The following is a 22,291-nucleotide window of genomic DNA, read 5'->3' as shown; positions in this document are numbered from 1 at the left end:
TAAGGAATTATGATGATGACTGGAATGAAATGAAAACTCTCCCATTTTAAACGACCCCCCCCAAATATTGCCTTCACCCCCCACCCTTGACAAGCTTTCTTTGAGGGGAGCAGCTCCTCGCGAAAAAGTCCCACTTGAAGCTTGCTCAATATTGCTGGGTCGTGATCCTTGCCCCACACCGCTCCTGCTGCAAAGGCCAGGGACCCTGCAGGAAGCGACTTGGAAGTTTCGCTTGCAAAGTTGCATCTCCGCACGCCCCGGTTGCAAAGTGCAACTGAAGGGAGGGGCAAGCGCTGCCCGGGCTTCCCGGGCCTGGAGCAAATGCCTCATGCTAGTTCCGGGGCCGGCGGGTATAAAGAGCTTTATGCAATGTCTGGAGAGGGTGGGAGCGTCGAGGCCAAGCGATGCCTCAGCTGACGAGCGCGCCTTTCTTCTGCAACTAGCGGGATCGGGAAAGACAGGGCGGGCGGGGAGAGAGAGAGAGACAGACAGACAGGCAGACAGAGGGAGGGCAGCCCGAGAGGTGCTTGCAGAAGCGCGCCTTCCTCGCCAAGCCCGGCCAGCTGCGTGGCTGCGAGGGCTCCCTACAAGCATCCCCGCGCAGATGGGACCTCGACGGCGCCTGGACGGCGGAGCAGCCGCTGCCTGCCAAGTGCTCGCCTTGCTCGCTGCATGCATCTTGCAAGCTGCCTGCCAAGGTAAGCCCCCCTCCGTGCCTTTGCAGCTCCAGGGGGAACCCCACAACTTTTAAGTGTTTTTTTTTAAGGGAGGGGGCAGAGGACTGAGGGTGGTGGTGGGGAGGGGGCTTGCTCTCCTTTAGTTTTTTTCCACCTAGCGGGTCCTCTATGGAGAATAACTTTCTCCCTCCCAACAGTGGACGCGCTTGACAAGCGACAAAGAAGCGGGCTCCAGCTTCTTCCATCGCCGGGGAGGGATTTTCTCACAAACGCGCTCGCTCGAAGGCGCTCCGAATTCGCACCCGGACCCGCCCCCTGCCCCGCGCGCGCTCAGCCAGCCCGCGTTTGTGCTCCCGAGTTCATCCTCTCAACAGTTTTGTAACTGTTGCGGGCCGAGCTGGTGGTAGTCGCTCGTGCGGACGGCCGTTGATTGGCTTTGCAATTTCTAAATACATATATTTTGGGCATAGATTCATTGCAACTCTAAATCGCGCGCGCACGAGTGCCGTGAGGGTGGTTTTGTTTTTTTGCTGCTGCAAGGTGCATCCGCTTACCGTCGTCTTGAAGTGGGTTGGCTTTGGACCGGTGCGCGCGCGCGATTTTTTGTTGCAATGATATACATACATACATACATGTATGTATGTATGTATGTATGTCTTGGAAGGAAATTTGTGCAACTTTGTACGCTGGAGGGGTTGTGTGTGTGTGTTTCCTTTTTGCAAAGCAAAGAACGTTTGTTGTTTTTGTCCAAAGCAGAATAATAAGCCCCCTTCCCATCGGTCAGGCTCTCCCTGGCAGATTTGAAGTTGCAGGAGAGAACTTTTTCTCTGAGCTTTGCTGTTGCTAGGCAACGCCGGGAAGCATGTGACTGGCAGAGCCTTTGGCCGCATCACCACCACCTCCTCCTCCTCTTCATCCCCTGGTACTAATCTGACTGTTGAGGATGGAAGAGCTCTATCTCCCACAGCCTCATTCCCACCTTGTAATGGCAGCCCCTTCCTCCCTGCCCCTCTCCCTCTCTGGCCTCCCGCACAAGCAAAGCGTAATTACCCTACAATTAATGAAAACCCCATTGTTGAAGCAGGATTAGGACTAGATTTCTTGGGGCACATCTGTAGGCCTGGGGACCGCCCCCTCCAGCCACCAGTGTGTGTGTGTAGATTGTGTGGGTGCATTCAAACTGTTAATCTGCTTTCTTTGCTCAACTCTTAGCCTAAGCTCCTTAGAAGGAATCAAGTAAGTAATTATACAGCAACTGCTGCTAACAGCACCCTCTTTCCGGGGGGGGGGGGAGCAGATACCTGCAAAAGGTCCCACTGAGAAGGTCAACATGGGCAGGAAGCTAATTCCCTTGCAGTTATTATTTTCATTAATGTCTGGAGCCAAGGAAGGGCTGGCATGTCTTTGAATTTTCAGGTCTCCCCCCCTCCCCCTAACACTGCTGAGAGGGCATTTTCATTCCCAAACCTTACTTGTGTGGAAAATTCTGGGCTCTGAGCATCACATCAGGCCCCAGAGACACATTTTGTAGGTTTAAGTCATGTTAATATATTATACCAAATGCAACATTCTTGGTATGTGCATGTGTGATTGGCGGGGGGTAGTAAGTCTGTGATATTTATTGCCAGTATGGTGTAGTGGTTAGAGTGCTGGATTTAGACCAATGATGATGATGATGATAATTAATAATAATAATAATGTAATTTATTATTTATACCCTACCCATCTGGCTGGGATTCTCCAGCTACTCTGGGTGGCTCCCAACAGAATATCAAAAACACGATAAAACATCAAACATTAAAAACTTTCCTAAACAGGGCTGCATTCACATGTCGTCTAAAAGTCAGATATTTGTTTATTTACTTGACATCTGATGGGAGGGCGTTCCACAGGGCGGGTACCACTACCGAAAAGGCCCTCCGCCTGGTTCCCTGTAACCTCACTGCTTGCAGTGAGGGAACCACCAGAAAGCCCTCGGAGCTGGACTTTAGTGTCTGGGCTGGAGTGCGGGTGGAGATGCTCCTTCAGAGGCCTGGGTTCAAATTCTTACTTGACCACAAAGTTTGCTGAGTAAGCTAGGAACATAGGAAACATTGGTTTACGGATCTGTTCATGTTTACATGAACGTGAAATGCTTACAACAGAGGTTTTCAACCTTTTTGAGTCCATGGCTCCCTTGATCAACTGTACATTATTTCTGCGGTACCCCTGTGGGGATCAGTTTTGTCACCCCTTGCCTGCACAGCTGGCAGCCTCTCACCCTTTTTAGAAACATCTTCCCTTGTGGGAGTGTTCCCTCAGTCTCCTCTCCTCTCACCTCTCCTTGGGAGCCCTCTGGGCAGCCACAGATACCACCTCTGGTCTCTGAGCTGCCCCCACCCCTGTGCCAAAGAGAGGTGCCTCCTCACAGTGCCCCACAGAGGCCTGGGACTTGTCTGTCCATTCCCAACGGCAAGGGCTGGTGGACTGGCTGGCTGGGCTCCCTCGCCTGCTTGCTTGCTTACTCTGAGGCTGCCTCAGTTCCTGGCAACCAGCACCCCCTGGCCAGCCCCAGAGGCACCATTTGCCTGGGGAGCTTATAGCCAGGGCTGCTGCAACAAATAGCTGTGCAAGCCTTTGGGAGGCAGAGACATGAGAGGGTGTCAGAGGAGGGAGGGAAGGAAGGAAAGAGGGACAGAGGCCAGTGTTGCCCGCAGCACCCCAACCATCATTCAAGGCACCCCAGGGTGTCACAGCACACTGGTTGAAAACCACTGGCATACAACATTTATAATTTGAATATAATGGGCAAAGGTCTTAGCATTGGGTCTTTCTCCTTTAATTTCACTTCATTGCCACCTGCTTTTTGAAAATTAGTATAGATCTTACAATGTGGCTGTGGGGAAAGAAAAACAGTTGTATTTTTTAAAAAAGCATATTACAAAGGAGGACAGCCGCTGACAGTAACTTGAGTTATAAACTCAACTGGAGAATGTTCAAATTTCATGGCTATTGGGGCACCAATTAAGATCCTCCTTAACAAATGTGCAGATTTTTTTAAAAAAGTTATTAGACAATTAACGGCATATGAGAAAATAGTCATGGGAGAAAACACAATGATAAAGGGTCTGATCTCATTTATATGTAGATAAATTATAGAATCACAATTCTGTCCTCAACAAACTTTGAAAAGTTGGTGGGAATTCAAACTGGAATGGCATAGAAGAAGAGGAACAGAATAAACTATGGCCAAAAGCATCATATAAGTCCTTTCAGCGAGGGACGCGGGTGGCGCTGTGGGTAACACCTCAGCGCCTAGGACTTGCCGATCGTCAGGTCGGCGGTTCGAATCCCTGCGGTGGGGTGCGCTCCCGTTGCTCGGTCCCAGCGCCTGCCAACCTAGCAGTTCGAAAGCACCCCCGGGTGCAAGTAGATAAATAGGGACCGCTTACTAGCGGGAAGGTAAACGGCGTTTCCGTGTGCTGCGCTGGCTCGCCAGATGCAGCTTGTCACGCTGGCCATGTGACCCGGAAGTGTCTGCGGACAGCGCTGGCCCCCGGCCTCTTAAGTGAGATGGGCGCACAACCCTAGAGTCGGACACGACTGGCCCGTACGGGCAGGGGTACCTTTAAGTCCTTTCAGCAACAACCAGGGAAAGAACTTTCAAGATTGTACACGGGATGGTATTTAACTCCTAGGCATCTATCCTATATAAAACCAAATAGCTGTCCCATGTGTCGGATGCCCTAGTATAGCTATGCACCAACATTTTCTACTTTGGATGAGAGTGCCCTGTGGCAGGAGTGTGCCAGAGAGTAGAAAAACTTTGGAAGCATATATTTGGAGAGAGATCACTGATTATGGCACAGATAATTCCTATGGCCCTTGGCTTGGCGTTACTCAATTTATATGGTCAGGACATGGAGCAAATCACAAATAAGGAACCATAGGCAGATCCTGGAAATCTACAACACAGAGCAGTAGTATAATGTTGTATGGCAGGCAGCACTGCTGGAAAAACTAACACAAAAATTACAAGTGGCAAAAGAGAAAAAAGAAATGGGACATTTTTTGTGCAGTCTACCACAATTTTATTAATTACACAAGTATATACCAATGAGTTTAAGAGGGTCTTCTGGCGGTTCCCTCACTGTGAAAAGTGAAGTTACAGGAAACCAGTCAGAGAGGGCCTTTTCGGCAGTGGCACCCACCCTGCGGAACGCCCTCCTGTCAGATGATGTAGAGATAAACAACTGCACGACTTTTGGAACACATCTGAAGGCAGCCCTGTATAGGGAAGTTTTTAATGTTTGATGTTTTTCTGTTGTTTTATATGTGTTGTAAGCTGCCCAGAGTGGCTGGGGAAACCCAGACAGATGCAGATGAGCGCGGCATAAATAATAAAATTGTTGTTGTTGTTGCTGTTATTACTATTATTATTATTTATTATTAACCAAAGGCTATAACATTACAAATGGGACGCGGGTGGCGCTGTGGGTTAAACCACAGAGCCTAGGACTTGCCGATCAGAAGGTTGGCGGTTCGAATCCCCACAACGGGATGAGCTCCCGTTGCATGGTCCCAGCTCCTGCCAACCTAGCAGTTCGAAAGCACGTCAAAGTGCAAGTAGATAAATAGGTACCACTCCGGCGGGAAGGTAAATGGCGTTTCTGTGTGCTGGTCTGGTTCGCCAGAAGCTGCTTAGTCATGCTGGCCACATGACCTAGAAGCTGTCTGCGGACAAACGCCGACTCCCTCGGCCTATAAAGCGAGATCAGCGCCGCAACCCCAGAGTCGGCCACGGTCAAGGGGTCCCTTTACCTTTACCTATAACATTACAAATTGCCAAACTGTGAACCATAACATACCGCGTACAATCAATTACATAAAGCAAGGGAGTCAGAGTTCATAAGTATCACCTGCTAGGTTATACTGTACCTAACTTAACTTCTGTTAGACCTTTGAATCTTCAGTGCAACTTACTGCAATATTCTGTCTGTGTGTGTGTGATCACGGGATACCTCATTCAGTATAGCCTAAGACTCTTAATCTCAGGGTCATGGGTTTGAGCCCTGTGTTGGGTGAAAGATTCCTGCATTCAAGGGGTTAGACTAGGTGAACCTCATGGTCCCGTCCATCTCTACGATTCTACAATTCTTTCTTGCATCCGGAGCATAAAGCGCCACTTTTATGTGTCACAAATCTGTTGGCGTCGCTCAAAATAAAGGGAACCATTTCTGCCTTAGTAAGCCTAATTAACAAAGGTTTCCGAAATCAGTCTCTTTAATCCCTATAAAAAAGGCAGATTAACAAGTAATGCATGCTGTCTTCCACCTGTGGCTGGCCCACATATGCAGAGTCCGTCATATGGGAACCTATTGTCCGAGACCCCCGTGGACATCGCCTGGAATCTGACCTCCGACCTCCTTAAAGGCATTTTTTAAACCAGGCATGAGTTAGGTATGACATGCTCTGAAAAATGCTCCATTTTCAGAAGTGGGAACCATGGTGAGAATCTGGAATTCCTAATTAAATGCAAATCCCTTCTGGATTCTGTCCGGAAGATCTAGTCCCAAAATTGTCTCTTATTCATGGTTAAGAGCAGAATTCGACTCTGAGAAGTATAAACATATATAAGCTTTTGTCGTGTAGATGCCAAGTATTGGGTATTACACCATTCTGTATAACGCAAAGCAGGAAAACATTCAGCTGAATTACACATATGGCAGAGCAGGACCTGTAGTTTTTTTTACAATGAATGTAGTGTGGTGTATATACTTTACTTTATCTCCCCCCCCCCCCTTGTTAATTTGACTGTTTCTGGCCAGTTATTCAAAGATGAAAACAAAAATATGTAAAACCAAATCACTGACATCCTTACAATGTTACTTACCTGTGTTTGCCAGTCTAAGATACGTGTAACTAAAATAAACTGTTATTGTAACTGTTCCATCTCTTTTCTCTCTTGATCCAGTTTATAAAACGTAAGACTTTTATTTCATTTTTTCTTTTGTTTATGTTACCTACACTCATGTAGGTTGCATGCTGTTATGCAGTTTAAGTTGGACATAGACGGAGGACATAGATGATGCCTTCCTGGAACAGATGGCCAAGCATGCAAAAGGAAGGGAGATAGTAGTAATGGGGGACTTCAATTACCCGGATATTTGTTGGATGTCAAACTCAGCCAAGAGCATAAGGTCAAACAGATTCCTCACTGGCCTTGCAGACAACTTCATTGTCCAGAAAGTGGGAGAAGCTACAAGAGGAACAGCCATTTTAGATCTGGTCCTAACCAATGTTGATGACCTGGTTAGTGGGGTAGAAGTGGAAGGATCATTAGGCGCGAGTGATCATGCTCTTCTGAAGTTTACTATACAGCGGAAAGGAGCAGCCAAGCATACTAGGACTCAATTTCTCGACTTTAAGAAAGCCGACTTCATAAAACTTAGGGAAGTGCTGGGTGAGATCCCATGGACAGTAATACTAAAAGGAAAGGGAGTTCATGATGGCTGGGAGTTTGTTAAGAGGGAGATAGTAAAAGCACAACTTCAGGCAATACCAATGAGACGGAAACATGGAAGGTGCCTAAAGAAGCCAGGGTGGCTATCTAAAGAACTTTTAACTGAGTTAAGATTAAAAAAGGATGTGTACAAAAAATGGAAAAGGGGGGAAACCACCAAAGAGGAATTCAAACAAATAGCCAGCACGTGTAGACACAAAGTCAGAAAAGCTAAAGCACAGAATGAACTCAGGCTTGCTAGAGAGGTTAAAAGCAACAAAAAAGGCTTTTATGGGTATGTTCGTAGCAAAAGGAAGAACAAAGAAACAGTGGGGTCACTCAGAGGAGAAGATGGTGAAATGCAAACAGGGGACACAGAAAGGGCTGAACTCCTCAATGCCTTCTTTGCCTCAGTCTTCTCCGATAAAGAAAACAATGCCCGACCTGAAGAATTTGGAGCAAATGATTCAGCAGAGGAAACACAGCCCAGAATAACTAAGGAGATAGTACAAGAATACTTGGCTAGTCTAGATGTATTCAAGTCTCCAGGGCCAGATGAACTGCATCCAAGAGTATTAAAAGAACTGGCAGATGTGATTTCAGAACCACTGGCAGTCATCTTTGAGAATTCCTGGAGAACAGGCGAAGTCCCGGCAGACTGGAGGAGGGCAAATGTTGTCCCTATTTTCAAAAAGGGGAAAAGAGAGGACCCAAATAATTACCGCCCAGTCAGTCTGACATCAATACCAGGGAAGATTCTGGAGCAGATCATTAAGCAAACAGTCTGTGAGCACCTGGAAAGGAATGCTGTGATCACCAATAGTCAGCATGGATTTCTGAAAAATAAGTCATGTCAGACTAACCTGATCTCGTTTTTTGACAGAATTACAAGCCTGGTAGATGAAGGGAACGCAGTGGATGTAGCCTACCTTGATTTCAGCAAGGCATTTGACAAGGTGCCCCATGATATTCTTGTAAAGAAGCTGGTAAAATGCGGTCTTGACTATGCTACCACTCAGTGGATTTGTAACTGGCTGACTGACCGAACCCAAAGGGTGCTCATCAATGGTTCCTCTTCATCCTGGAGAAGAGTGACTAGTGGGGTGCCACAGGGTTCTGTCTTGGGCCCGGTCTTATTCAACATCTTTATCAACGACTTGGATGATGGACTCAAGGGCATCCTGATCAAATTTGCAGATGACACCAAACTGGGAGGGGTGGCTAACACCCCAGAGGACAGGAACACACTTCAAAACGACCTTGACAGATTAGAGAACTGGGCCAAAACAAACAAGATGAATTTTAACAGGGAGAAATGTAAAGTATTGCACTTGGGCAAAAAAAATGAGAGGCACAAATACAAGATGGGTGACACCTGGCTTGAGAGCACTACATGTGAAAAGGATCTAGGAGTCTTGGTTGACCACAAACTTGACATGAGCCAACAGTGTGACGCGGCAGCTAAAAAAGCCAATGCAATTCTGGGCTGCATCAATAGGAGTATAGCATCTAGATCAAGGGAAGTAATAGTGCCACTGTATTCTGCTCTGGTCAGACCTCACCTGGAGTACTGTGTCCAGTTCTGGGCACCACAGTTCAAGAAGGACATTGACAAACTGGAACGTGTCCAGAGGAGGGCAACCAAAATGGTCAAAGGCCTGGAAACGATGCCTTATGAGGAACGGCTAAGGGAGCTGGGCATGTTTAGCCTGGAGAAGAGGAGGTTAAGGGGTGATATGATAGCCATGTTCAAATATATAAAAGGATGTCACATAGAGGAGGGAGAAAGGTTGTTTTCTGCTGCTCCAGAGAAGCGGACACGGAGCAATGGATCCAAACTACAAGAAAGAAGATTCCACCTAAACATTAGGAAGAACTTCCTGACAGTAAGAGCTGTTGGACAGTGGAATTTGCTGCCAAGGAGTGTGGTGGAGTCTCCTTCTTTGGAGGTCTTTAAGCAGAGGCTTGACAACCATATGTCAGGAGTGCTCTGATGGTGTTTCCTGCTTGGCAGGGGGTTGGACTCGATGGCCCTTGTGGTCTCTTCCAACTCTATGATTCTATGATTCTATGATTCTAAGTTTGTATATTTTGCAAGTGGAATATCAATAAAAAAATTCAAAAAAAAATAGTAGGGAGGATACATATGTATACAGAAGTAAGTTTGTGAATTAAAAGGAAAACAAAATGTTAAACTTTCTAAGAGGTTCCCGTGACCTGTGAGTTTACAGGATGCTCAGAATGTTGTGGTGGCAATTGAGAGAGAAAGTAGTACAGTAGTAGTAAAAAAAGAGGAAATTAGCCTTGGCTCCTAACAAATTGTCTTGGGGAAGCATTGGCTGTGGTGGGGAAAGTATGTTCTTTAGAACCAATCTCTTTGTACTATGCAGGGATGTTTTAGAAGGGAGAAAAAGAACAGGATGCCTTTTACCTTTCCTCTCTCTGGGCCTTCTTCCAGAGAGTACAGTACAAAATGTAAGTACAGTACAGTAATGTAAGTACAGTACAAAAATCTCAGATTCAAGACTGCCAGCCCTGAGTCCTCTTCAGTGAAGGTGCCAGGGAGGTAAGGGACTGGTGTGTGTGTGGAACCTTTGTCCTTCCCTTGCTACTGAATCTTCTCATCTCCTCCCCTCTACCCCATGCAACAGTTACACTCAGAGTAGACCCATTGAAATGAATGAACATGGCTAACACAAATCCATTAATTTCAGTGGGCCTACTCATAAAAGATAATTGAGCACCACCCTATAAGGCTCACACAAAAATCCACTCCTCACCCCCTCCCTCAAATCAGGAAAGTTTTTGTGTTGTTAATATTAAATAATTGGAAATCGGAAATTTCTACATTATCTACCCAGAAAGCTATCAAGAGATCTCAGTATACTACCTGCCAACTTCTGGTATACAAGATAAAAAAACAGACTGACCCATTCACAATGGCATTCCCAACAGCAATGTTAAACATTTAGCTATGCTATCCTAATTCAACAGCTGTTGTGAACTATAATTTTGAATGATCCATCTAGGCTAGAACTTCCTGACAAATTCTCGTTCAGCAGTTTTGAATGTGAGCCTCTCTTTAAAGTCATCTTGTTGAACCATGTTGACTTTCAAGTCAGCAGCAGAGTGCCCTTTAAGGGGAGACTGAAATATTCTCCTTCTGGAAGACGGAAGCTCTTAATGAAGTCATTTCTGATATCAGAATTGTGCCCATTTATTAGCTTGTGTTGAAACATTGGCTTGTTTTATTTATGTAGGCATCATGGCAGGCGATTGCATATGTGAACACATTGGGTGTTGAGCAGGTGAATGAACCTCGTGATAGTATGGCAGATGTTGCCATGTATTGTCATAGCGTTACCTGAATAAAGATGGGAACAGTCTGCCTCTGAGTTTGTTCCAGAGCTTAGTTCCTGGGTTTGCATCTTTGTTAAATAGTTGTAGGTGAGTAGCCATTTTAGAATAGGGGCCAGTCTGTGAATGAGAGCTGGTCTCCTCCCCAAGGCATTTGAAGGAGAAGTATCACTCTGAATGGGTTGTAGTTACATTTTGGCTGGGGCCTGTGATTGACAAGAAATGTTTTGTCAATTTCTCTTCTGGACCTGACATAATAGTTTTCTCTTGAGCACCAGTCTGAGCTTCTCAATCTGATTCTTAACTTAATTGGGTGACTACTGCAGTTTTAAGACACCCTGTTGTTGTTCTAGCGCTAGCTCTTGTCTGATGAGCTGTAACAAATGTAGTTGTGTTGTAGAGCATGACTGTAGTTGATGGATTGTGTGATGCACATTTGAGTTAGTTGAAAACAAGCTGATGTACGGTGGTTAGCAGCGCTCCCCACCCCCTAGAAAAATAGGTGCAAGTACTCACCATGAAGTCGTTACAGTAAGTGCCACACAACATAAAGATGTGCCCTTGAGTACCCTCTGAAAAGAAAAGCACTGGTGATTAGTAAGTTTATGGTATTAGGTGATGGTTGTCCTCATAACTGTATCATGGTGTTTGGAAAATTAACTTGCTGAATGGATTGTTCCAAGCTCAGGTTGAGGATGGGTTGAATTCTGGTGGAACCTAGATGATAGGTCTAGATCAGCGGTTCTCAACCTGTGGGTCCCCAGATGTTGTTGGATTACAACTCCCACCATCCCTGACCTCTGCCCTTGCTAGCTAGGGGTGATGGGAGTTGTAGTTCAACAACATCTGGGGACCCACAGGTTGAGAAAGGCTGGTCTAGATGATGCCAAGCATATCTCCGGTAAACATGAGGTACTGGGAAATGAATTGTTGGCATGGTTGAACCATGTTTGGTGCCAACTGCAATGCATTTAACTTAAAACCCTATAACCCTACTCATAAATAATGGCGGGTGAGGACACAGTGGGAAAGCATGCTATCCAGATGTGCTGTGGCAGCATCAAGGCTAGTATCCCTAGTTTGTAGCCCATCTTTGTGGGGAATGTTAGTGTACAGAACCTCGGCATCTAAGGTTGTTGGAATAGCATTCTGTGGAAGATAGTTAATGGGCTATTGTTATCTCAGGTATGCTTATCTCAGTAAATAACTAGGGATAGCAGCACACAGCTTGTAAATTAAGTCTGTAACTAAAAATCCTTACTGTGATAGTGCCAATGCCACAGACAACAAGACAGCCAGGGTTGTCTGGTTTGTATTTACTCAGATGATAGAACATCTGAATCTGAATGAGTAGCCACCACTTCCAGCTGTAAACTATTCACAGCCCTTCCTTGCATCCAAATGAGTTGAACTATAGTTTGCTTAACCTATGGGTTTGTGAACAAGCTGGAATCCAAAACAGTGGTTTGATACTGGCTTGGTCATGGTTTGATAAAATTGGGAGTAGATTTCCAATTTCGTCTTCTGGTGTGGGGGCATTCATGAATCTACAACTCTTTCACATAGCAGGAAGCCATAGTTTCCAGTTCTGTTTGAACCAGCCCATTATGTTCTCTGGAGTTGTGCTGTTCCATTCTAGTATAGGAAAAAATTATATTATAAAGGACTTTTAGTAAGCCTTGAGGCAGATAAACTGCTATGCACTGGGCTATGTCCTGTAGTCTTGTGGAAAGTCTATAATGGAGATTTGATTTTGATCAAGGATGAAGGATCTAACTCACGGGGGAAAGGATATAAAGGATATTAAATGTTTAAATTTATTGTTTTGTATCCTGCTAACTTTTAGTTGTGATGCATCATTTTACTTTTTCCCAGCTTTTAGGAAATTAGATTGAATGTTGTATTTTCACAGTTTTTATGTAAATGTCTTAGATAATTTTTTATATTAAGCAGCATAAAATTTTAATAAATACTACCATTTTGTGTTGAATAAAGGTAGTAATTTTTACAATTTGCTCTCATTGTAGTGATAGCAATTTTGTATTTGCTTTATTTAAGAGTATCGAGTACTAGGCTAATATTTCTGTCATTAATAGTCAGTATTGTTTAGATTTCTCTTTAATTCTTTTTAAATTGTTTAGAACATTGGTGGGTGTTAAGAATAGTGGTTCAGATTCACTCTTACTCAAAATAAGTATAGCAAAAGGTTATAAACTATTTGTCTAATTTTATGGGGGTTTTTCCCAGAAGAAGATAAAGAAGCTGTTTGCAAGTCTTTTAATAGGTTGACAGCAAATTAAATATCATTTAACTAGAGAATCTTTATCGGTGATGTATTTTTGAATAAATGGTGCTCGGTTTTTGTACTTCCCTTAATCTTTCTTTAATAATTTACTCTTTTTCTATGTCCCAAGCAGGGAAGCGTATCAGGAATTTGCTAAGTAATCACTTAAAGTGGAGAATAGGACAAGAATAGGACAATTTCAGTTACACGTTGAAAGCAGTAACTAGATGACACCTGGTTAGACTTACGGTAAATTCCACTTTGCCAGTGGTTAGAGTTACAGCCAATTATTAAGCTGCAAAACTGAAGACAAACAGGTACTGGGCATCTAAGGAGACTTAAGCTAAGATAGACGTGCAATCTATTTAACACTTCCAGGTCCATGAAAGACTTCCCTTCTTTTATATATTGAGCTAACTAGAAATTTGAGTAACACAATTCCACTTTAATCCAGATTTACTTTCCATGTGTTCTACAGGAAATTAGAACAGTCATTTGAGGGGAGACAGCAAATAGCAATACCAGTAAAGCCCTTTTCTCCCTTTCCTTCTGGGCTTTGTGACCTGAAGTAGTATTGTTCTGAGCTTTCCCCTCATATTTGTCTTCTTGGTGTTAGGTTTTTGGCAGATCAAAGACCAACCCTGTTTATTTTTCTTTTAGATAATGAAGAGCTAAACCTGCTGCCCTTTAGCTCATGGGTTCCCCCCCCTTAAGTTTTTTTTCCTTTTTAAAGTGCTTACTCCTGCAAAATTCTACCAAATGCAGTGGACTAAGGAAAGCCTTTCAGAATTTGACCCCGAATCATTTGCATTACTTTAGCTGACACAACCTGAATGTAAGATTAACCCAAAGGAAACTTGTATTTCTTGTCATTTAAGAAGTAACTACAGTAAGTTTTCGGATGGCTGGAGTAGTTCCATACTGTTCTAAAGATACATGTTAAAACGAATTAGGCATTTCTCTGGTCAGTGCCCAGATACAGGACTTCTTGGCAAACCTACACAGCCCTGAATTAAATGAAGACAGGATATACATTTAATAAATAAATTCTTCATGTGTCGGGGTGGGGGGTGGGGAAGGGACAGGATTTTGTCATATAGTCATCACCTCCACAATTTTCATATTTTGCCAAACTTAGCAAAACTTCTTGCAATTTTCTTGTAAACTTAGAAGATTCTTAATAAACTACAGAATATTGGGGTGGGGGCAATGAAGAATACATAGGTTATCTCCTTGATGAAAATGTGTAGTATAGGATTTCAACCTAAATATGTCATTTTTAATGACATTTGCACCCTGACCTGAGCTTTACCCCCATGGCTCTCATGAGGATGTGAGATACCCCATTGTTTTATAGAAAGCGAAAATCCAGTTATGTACACGAAGCCACAATCAAATCTGGAATAAATTGGTATAGCCTAACTAAGTAGCTCAGGGACGCGGGTGGTGCTGTGGGTTAAACCACAGAGCCTAGGACTTGCCGATCAGAAGGTCGGCGGTTCGAATCCCTGCAATGGGGTGAGCTCCCGTTGCTCGGTCCCTGCTCCTACCAACCTAGCAGTTCGAAAGCATGTCAAAGTGCAAGTAGATAAATAGGTACCGCTCCGGCGGGAAGGTAAACGGCGTTTGCCAGAAGCGGCTTAGTCATGCTGGCCACATGACGCGGAAGCTCCCTCGGCCAATAAAGCGAGATGAGCGCCGCAACGCCAGAGTCGGCCATGATGGGACCTAATGGTCAGGGGTCCCTTTACCTTTACCTTTAATAAAGTAGCTCAGGACTATGTGCCTGTAGGAAAGTTTGGCTTAGATGAGGGACGAAAGGTTCTGTTGTTCTTTTTCTCATCCTGAATCCAGAACTGTCCATTTCAGGACAGTGAAAGGCACCAAAAGAATGGTACAGTGATTAAAGTCCTTTGGAATACAGGCAACTCCCAATTTATGCGGGGGTTACATTGCAAGGCACCACACGTCTAAATGAAATCACACATATTTGAAACACAATTGAGAAAACCTGCAAAGACCCTGTTCTGCCCCAGCCTTGTTCCACCCCTTTTTATGACATTTTTGGGTCGCTTCCGGGTTTGGCGCAATGTGTGTGTGCGCAGTCGTGCCCATATCACATGCACCTAAAACAGTTGCTGCCTGTATGTTCTGAAGATGATTAAAAACACCCCTCCTTGGAAGTTGTTACTGTGAGGCACACAGTTACAGTTTTGTGAACCAGAGACAGCTGCTTTGAGATTGCCAAGTAGTCTTAGGAAGCCAAGACAGGCAACCCCAGATTAGGGTGTGTGTGTTTGTGTTCCGAATCATTGCACACTTGCATGAAATCGTGCAATTGAAACACTCTGTTCTGCGCCTGCCCCACCCTTTTAGGGACATATTTGATGACGTTTTCAGGTCAATTCCGGGTTCAGCACTCTGCTCATATCTGTCACGCCTAAAACAGTTTGGCTGTAGTCAGTTGATCAAGATGACACTGGCAGCTAAAGAAAACTTTGCTTAGGTTCTGCGTTGACTTTACAGTGGTACCTCGGGTTAAGTACTTAATTCGTTCTGGAGGTCTGTTCTTAACCTGAAACTGTTCTTTTTTTTTTTTTAATTATGTTTATTAAAATTTTCAAAAAAGAATACAAAGGAAAACAGAAAGGAGAAAAAGAAAAAAAGAAAAAAGAAGAGAAAAAGAGAAACAGCAGTTTAAAAAGTTTACCATAATTACATTCCATACCCAATTTCCTTGACTTCCCCACACCTGCCCTTCTTGTATTCCAATTCCAATTTTTAGCTCAGCAATTTTTATCCCCCCCACTTTACCTTATTTCCTCTAATTCAATTATCTTAAACAAATTTTAACTTCTAAACCTCTATCTTTATATTTCAAAACTTATTCTTAACATACTTTCCCTAAATTCCTCCATCAATTTAATTAACCTATTTAAACTTAAAAATCCCAATCTTTATACACGAAACACTTATTTTGATAATCTTTTGCTAAGGTCGGCCCCAAATCTCTCCCCAAATTCCCCATTTTTATGTTAGTGGCAAAAGCCAACTTAATTAAAACAGAATCATATTTTTACACCCTTTAAATTCCTGAAGCCCTCCCACCCCCTTTCCCGGTTTCGATCCCCAACCAAAGTCCATCAGTCCATCCAAAATCAGCCTGGCGATCTCACATCCGAGGCACTTAACCCTCTCTCAATTTCTCTCTGCCGGTTTTCTTGATAGTCCTTTATTTTAAATTCCGAATCTCGAAGAGGCTCTGTTCCAGTAAAATCCATATTTCTTCCAGCCAGACCTCCATATTTAACAATGGAGCCAAAATCTTGTTTCTTGCTTCTCATAAGTTCAAATGTCCCAAAGGCTCCAAACTCTGTACTGTCCATATTTATATTCCATATGTCTTCAGATCCCCATAAGATGAGATCTCTCCAGATTCCATTCTTCACTTCCAGCCAAACTTTCATTGTCATGTTCTTATTTTCAATTGTTTCCAACTTAACAGGCCTCTGGCTCTCTTTAGCCATCTGCAACATCCCAGCGCCTCCTTCTTTCTCATATTCTTTAAATGGCATCTCAAATGACTCAGACTCTTTCTCCTGTTTGGCTATAAGGATTTTTGTATCAGCAACAACACTTCCCTGTTCATCTGCAGGAGCTTGAATCATATCCTTTCCATTAACCTGAAACAGTTAACCTGAAACTGTTCTTAACCAGAAGCACCACTTTAGCTAATGGGGCCTCCCGCTGCCGCTGCGCAATTTCTGTTCTCATCCTGAAGCAAAATTCTTAACCCGAGGTACTATTTCTGGGTTAGTGGAGTCTGTAACCTGAAGCGTATGTAACCTGAAGCGTATGTAACCCGAGGTACCACTGTACTGACTATATCATAAGCCACATTTAAAGCAGATAGCCATCACTGGCACTCAGTGTTTTCTCCCCACTTTTAACTCCATCATGAAGCAGCCTGGGTTACCTGAATTATAAAATATCAAGTAAGTCTTACAGTCCTGTCATGGGAATCCGTTCAAGGCAGGTGATCACTGGCCTCATTCCTTTTAAAGAGCACTGGAATGTTCTCATCTATCTTGACCACCAAAGAGAGAAGAAGACTGTTCTCTCTACTGCAAAGAATTTCAGACATTGTTGAACATTCTTCATTGTGGTTGACTGCACCTGTCTGGCCACTTTTGACATATGTTTGAGAGAAAACGTTACTATCACTTTATATCCCCCATAATTGTCAAGATGGTTTCTAAGCTATTTGCAAGTATAAAACAATTATAAAGCACACAATATTAACATTCACAATATGTGCATGAAAACGTGTGGTATTCATATTTAAAAGGTCTGGGTCAGGGATTTTGTGGCTCATTTTTTTTTTATCTGGTTATGGCCATGCAAGCTTTGTTCAGTGTGTTGTATCGCAGCATGACTGCAATTCTGTGCATGCTTACTCGGAAATAAGTCTCACTGTATTCAGTGGGGTTTACTCACAGGTAGATGTGCATGGGATTGTAGCCAGAGTTAATTGGAGCATGAACAGCCAACACATTAAATTATCTTAAAATTAAAGTCTATTCCTTTTGATGTGTTGATGGTGTTTCTCAGGTTTCCTAGTAAGATCAAATTCTGCTTGAACAATTGAGTTCACCTTTTCACTTCATTTCACTTTTTCAGGTGTTTATTTTAGGGGCATAGCAACCCTAACGGCCCAGGAGTTGTTCAGAGTGGTGGAACCACCACTGCCCTCAAAAGTCCTGCCAACTTAACGCGGTTGACAGGATGGAAATGGTGGTTCTTGTCTGGTTTGGCTGTGCCAACATCTGGTTAGTGCAACTGAAGGGTTCAGATCAAGCCCCTCTCTAGCAAATGGTTTGGCTTAGGATTCAGGAACTGCACTGTTCCAGGACTTTGCGCCAGCTAACGCTAGCAGCTGCATTGCTAGTTGTGGTTCTGAAACGGGAGACGGAACGGGGTCTTCCCATCTCAGTAATATGGATTGGATGTTAGTATTGTTGAAGCTAAATTGCCCAGAGGACAGTCAATATATCAGACTCAAAAGCTAGGAGCAATTAGTACACAAACCTTTCAATAGTTTTACCATTTTTGGAAAATCTTTTGAAATCAAATCCTTTTTGCACCTTGAGCCCAGCATAGTTCTTTCATATTAAGCTGAGGTTGGATGGGCCACCTGTCCTGGATACTCTTTAGTTGAGATTCCTGCATCGCAGGGGGGTGGACTGGTTTGGCCTCTGGGGTTGCTTGCAGCTCTACAATTCTGTGATTCTGTATTGTTTCAAGAACTCAACTTGTAGATGCCAAAGTAAGTGGCTGTCCTTTCGTTTGACTTACCATGGCCCTTTTGATGTTTTATTGGTTTCCCAGTTCTTACAAGAGACTGAAGGATTAGCGTTGTTCTGTATCTGTAAAAAATGATATAGAAGTGTCGGGGTATGTCTGAAATATACTCGGAGTCCTGTAGTGATTTCATACTCTTTATTGCAGCTTGTAAAACACTGGTTGAATTGCCCCCCAAACCTCAAGCTTTTATATACATTATTTACACAATGAGTCCCATCTGATTGGCTGATTCTGCTTCCCTCTTGGAGCCTGATTGGTCTTTTCCTGCAGGCCAATCACTCCTAATAGGCTGATTAACTTACTCCTGGAGCCTGATTGGTCTTTTCCTGCAAGCCAATCATTTGCTGCATTCAAGGATCCTACTTGCCTATTGTTCTAGGATCCAAGCTTAGAACATAACAATGTCTTTACTAGCAAAATGCTAAGAAAACAAGCTGCTTGACAGCTTTGATTAAGTACATTGGTTTACACCTTTAGTTTGTGCGAAGGTAAGACAATATGCCTACATCAGATCCATTTCACTTAAATATACATGCATTTCACAATAATATATTGAAAGTCTCGGGGCCACAGATCTGTTGCTTGTGCTGACCAGGCTGGAAGGCATGGAAGTGGCAGAGGCGTATCTAGGGGTTGGTGAAAGCAGCCCCTGCCAGGGGTGCAGACCTGCTCTCCCCAAAATCGCCTATTGGACTATAGAGTGTGTGACGTGTATGTGTGTTGCAACGTGCCATCGTTGTCGTGGCAAGATCAAATGTGGGAGGAGCTTCCCATCCTTCTTGCACCATATCACAAAGCTGTGTGGTAAAGTAATTTTTTGGGGTGGCGGCTGGGTAATACAGCTCCCTGCCAAGTGCGCAAGGTACCCTTGGTACGCCTCTGGGGGAGGGGAGAGAGAAAAAATGTCCCTTTGCTGCGCTAGCTCCTAGGCTGGCGTAGTGAAGAGGTCTGAACTGTACCCTACACATGACAACTGCAGAGATGGCTCAGGATCCAGCGCGTTGTTTGCTGGCTGTGCCCCCCCCCCGGTACAGGGGGTGCAGTTGGCAGGGATGCTGCCAGCACCAGTTTCTGCCCACCCACTGTTTGGAAACATTGGGGTGCTTCTTTCCAGGGGGGGGGGTCTTTCTTGCCAACTACAGTGGATTGGAGGTTTGGGTTGCTCTGCCTGTTTTACATATAGCAACCTTGTACATGTTTTGTACTGCCAAAAACTGCCTTGGGAGAGATGTGCAGCACTCTGTATGTATTCACCAGGGTGGCAAAACAACAACACTCCGTGCTTTGCAGAGTTGCTGCTGGCATCCCTCCGTCTCTGGAGACAATGGAGGATTTGCGCCTTTGGGGGTGAAGTCAAAATTGTTGGAAGGTTGGAAGCAGATCCTTCTTCAGATTAACAGTTGTGGTATTCACTGGAAACCTTTGGCAGCTGCCGTACTATTTGTTGAAATGCAGTCAGCCATTTTTTATTCTGTAGTATTGATTTATATCAGACCTTCAAAAGTTGCAACCTGCCAAACTGAACACAACCTACCAGCTATGTATGTTGATTGATGAAGGACGTGGGGGGGGGGCAGGTTTGCAAAAGCAGGAGGAGGTGTCAAATCACCTGCTCTCCACAATACATGGGTGGTGATCCCAAGGTGCACCGGCGACTGGATCTCTCTTATCCACTCCCACTCAAGAGTACTAAACAACAGATGAATGCATTTTGACAGTTCAAATGTCTTAAGAGATTCATGTGGATACAATAGTACAAACATATTTACCAAGCTATTATTGGCAGATTGGTGTGAATACTTAGTGATAATATTTGATGCGAATTGTAATTAACGATCATTTTAGGTAAGGCAAAATTTTGCTGCACTGAATGTTGGAGTCCTGCCGTCAGTATGGCAAGCAGGAAGTGCAGCAGAGGAGCTCTGATATTTTCTAGGATGCCTAATGAAAGTATAAAAAATGATTAATTGGTAGGCGTTAAGAGAGGGCCATAAGTTAAATGTGACATTTGAAACCAACCTTAATGTCTGGGATGACAAATGTCTCGATCTCAGCTCAAAGTCTCCTCTTCCTCTCCCCCCTCCCCTGTGTGTGTGTGTGCTTTTGGAATTGTTTCAGTATTTTTGTTAGCGCTAGGCAGTAAAATACTTAATACCTGCATAATCTAAACAAATTAACACACACATTTTAACGGTAACTGAGTACTTCCTGTGGGAGAGAAGTGGTAACCACTTGGGAAGGATTGATAACTTCTGCCACTCTGATCATCAGTGAATTGGTTCAGATAAATTTAACAGACTGATGGGTGAAACAATGTTAGCTGAGATGCACAACCTTTTTGTAAAACTTCCCTAGTTTTGTAGAATTTCATTTCAGTTTGAAGATTCACATGGTTGCTTTCAACGGGTTGCATCTCAGCGTGACAATAAAATAATCTAGTTGAGATATTTGAAACCACAACAGACTGTGCTTATGAATACCACTGTATATTTTTTTCTGGGCATTATGTATTGGCTTCCATAAAGGCCTATTCATGTATCATTTTTTTTGTGTCATTGTGAAGCATAATAGTTTTTAAAACTATTGCCCTTAGAAGTGAATGGAACAACACACTTGTCTGAAATTAGCAACAGTGCTTCTAGCCTCATGAGTGTGAATGGCTTTCTTTGTTAGCTATTCAGGTTTTGCCTCTTCCTTTCAAGTTAGCGACAGGGTGCACTTTAAATATATGTCTGGTTCCACAGTTGGAACTCCCTTCTTCTCCTGACCATGTGTGAGGGCACCAAAGAGACAGATTCTTTTCATTTCCTCTGTGCTTATGTGTTAGTGATTAATCTTGGGTTTTGAGAAGTATGGATTGGGCTGATTTCAGGACATTTTGCTTTATCTGTCAAAGGCTTCCGAAGGTAGGCACATAGGAATTTTTTTTTTTGCAAGAGAGGAGGTGGACATGTTGATAATGAGTAACGCTCAAGATCACACTGTGTTTCTTCAGGAAGAATTTTATCCCACCTCTGTTCTGTCTTTGAGGCCATCAAAGTTTCAGCATTGCTTGGACTATTTCCCATCCTTGTTTTGTTTGAACTAGTAACAACAAAGACAAGTATAGTTGTTTGATGGCAGCACGTCTACAAATAAATAACAACTAGCTAAGCTTTGGGAGAATCTCCACGCTGTTGAACATAGCTCCAAAGTCCCTGGGTTGACAGTTGGGACTTTTGAAGGCTATTGTGTGCAGGATGTTGAGCCAAGTCTCTGTGATCTGCTGGTGAAACAAGCTCCAGCATACCCTACCCTTGTTCCACTTGTATCTCTGAATTTTGTCATTGTGCTGTAGGCTGCATGCAGAGGGCACATTTCTGTGCTAGCAGTATTCTGAGCCCCATGCCCCTTCTCTTCCTCCTGTATGAGGTGAAAGAGGCAGGTGAACACAAGGAGGGATCTGTGGGGTAACAATTGAGTGTTGTCCTTCAATATAAAACTCCTCAGCAAACTTGGTACTAGCCCCTGGTGAGATACTTTAGCCATACCCAGGTATCCTAAAGCCAGGGCTTCTTTTCAGCTGGAACTCAGTTTTGGCACTTCTCAGGTTGGGTGCCATTGCCATTCTGAGAGATCAAGGGTGGCGTTCATGGTGAGTTCTGGCACCTCTTTTTCTAGAAAAATAGCGCTGGTTTTCTCAATCAGGAGGGATACTGGCTCAATCAGGGCCACTCCTTGTATTGGGGCGGTCCATTCGCCTACATTAGTAGGTGAGGAGAGTCCTTCCCCACACTGTCTGAATATGTGGGCAGTTGAAAAGTGTTTCTGCCACAGATGACAATGGAGGTAGACCAGTGGGACCAATCCTTTCAGCCACATGGGAGCGAGGTCTTTGCTAACCTCCCGTCAGTCTTTCCTACTGTACGTCACAAGGGGGCTCTAGACTGGGGAGAACAGATGGTGTGTTGCCTTTCCACTTGTACCTTTGCACTGGGACTTGGTTGGTTCTTTTCTCCAGATACAGGTGAAACTTGAAAAATTAGAATATTGTGGAAAAGTTCGTTTATTTCAGTAATTCGGCTTCAAAGGTGAAACTAATGTATGAGATTGACTCATGACATGCAAAGTGAGATGTGCTTCTACTTC

General features: G+C 43.9%; 1 protein-coding gene across 2 annotated transcripts in view; it reads left to right on the top strand.

Moving 5' to 3' along the window:
- Positions 1-294: 294 nt before the first annotated feature.
- The window catches only part of LRP2 (LDL receptor related protein 2), a 149,874-nt gene continuing 127,877 nt past the window's right edge, over positions 295-22,291 (top strand). The window contains exon 1 of one of the 2 annotated variants that reach the window (XM_053409052.1): positions 295-698. In XM_053409052.1, coding sequence (XP_053265027.1) covers positions 329-698 — 370 coding nt within the window. In that variant the 5' untranslated portion in view covers positions 295-328. The remainder of the gene's footprint in view (positions 699-22,291) is intronic. The other variant, XM_053409062.1, reaches the window with a different exon arrangement.

The sequence above is a fragment of the Podarcis raffonei genome, chromosome 1 (genome assembly GCF_027172205.1).
Source record: "Podarcis raffonei isolate rPodRaf1 chromosome 1, rPodRaf1.pri, whole genome shotgun sequence".
In the NCBI taxonomy this organism is placed as follows: domain Eukaryota; kingdom Metazoa; phylum Chordata; class Lepidosauria; order Squamata; family Lacertidae; genus Podarcis; species Podarcis raffonei.
This window is presented reverse-complemented; position numbering and strand designations above follow the sequence as displayed.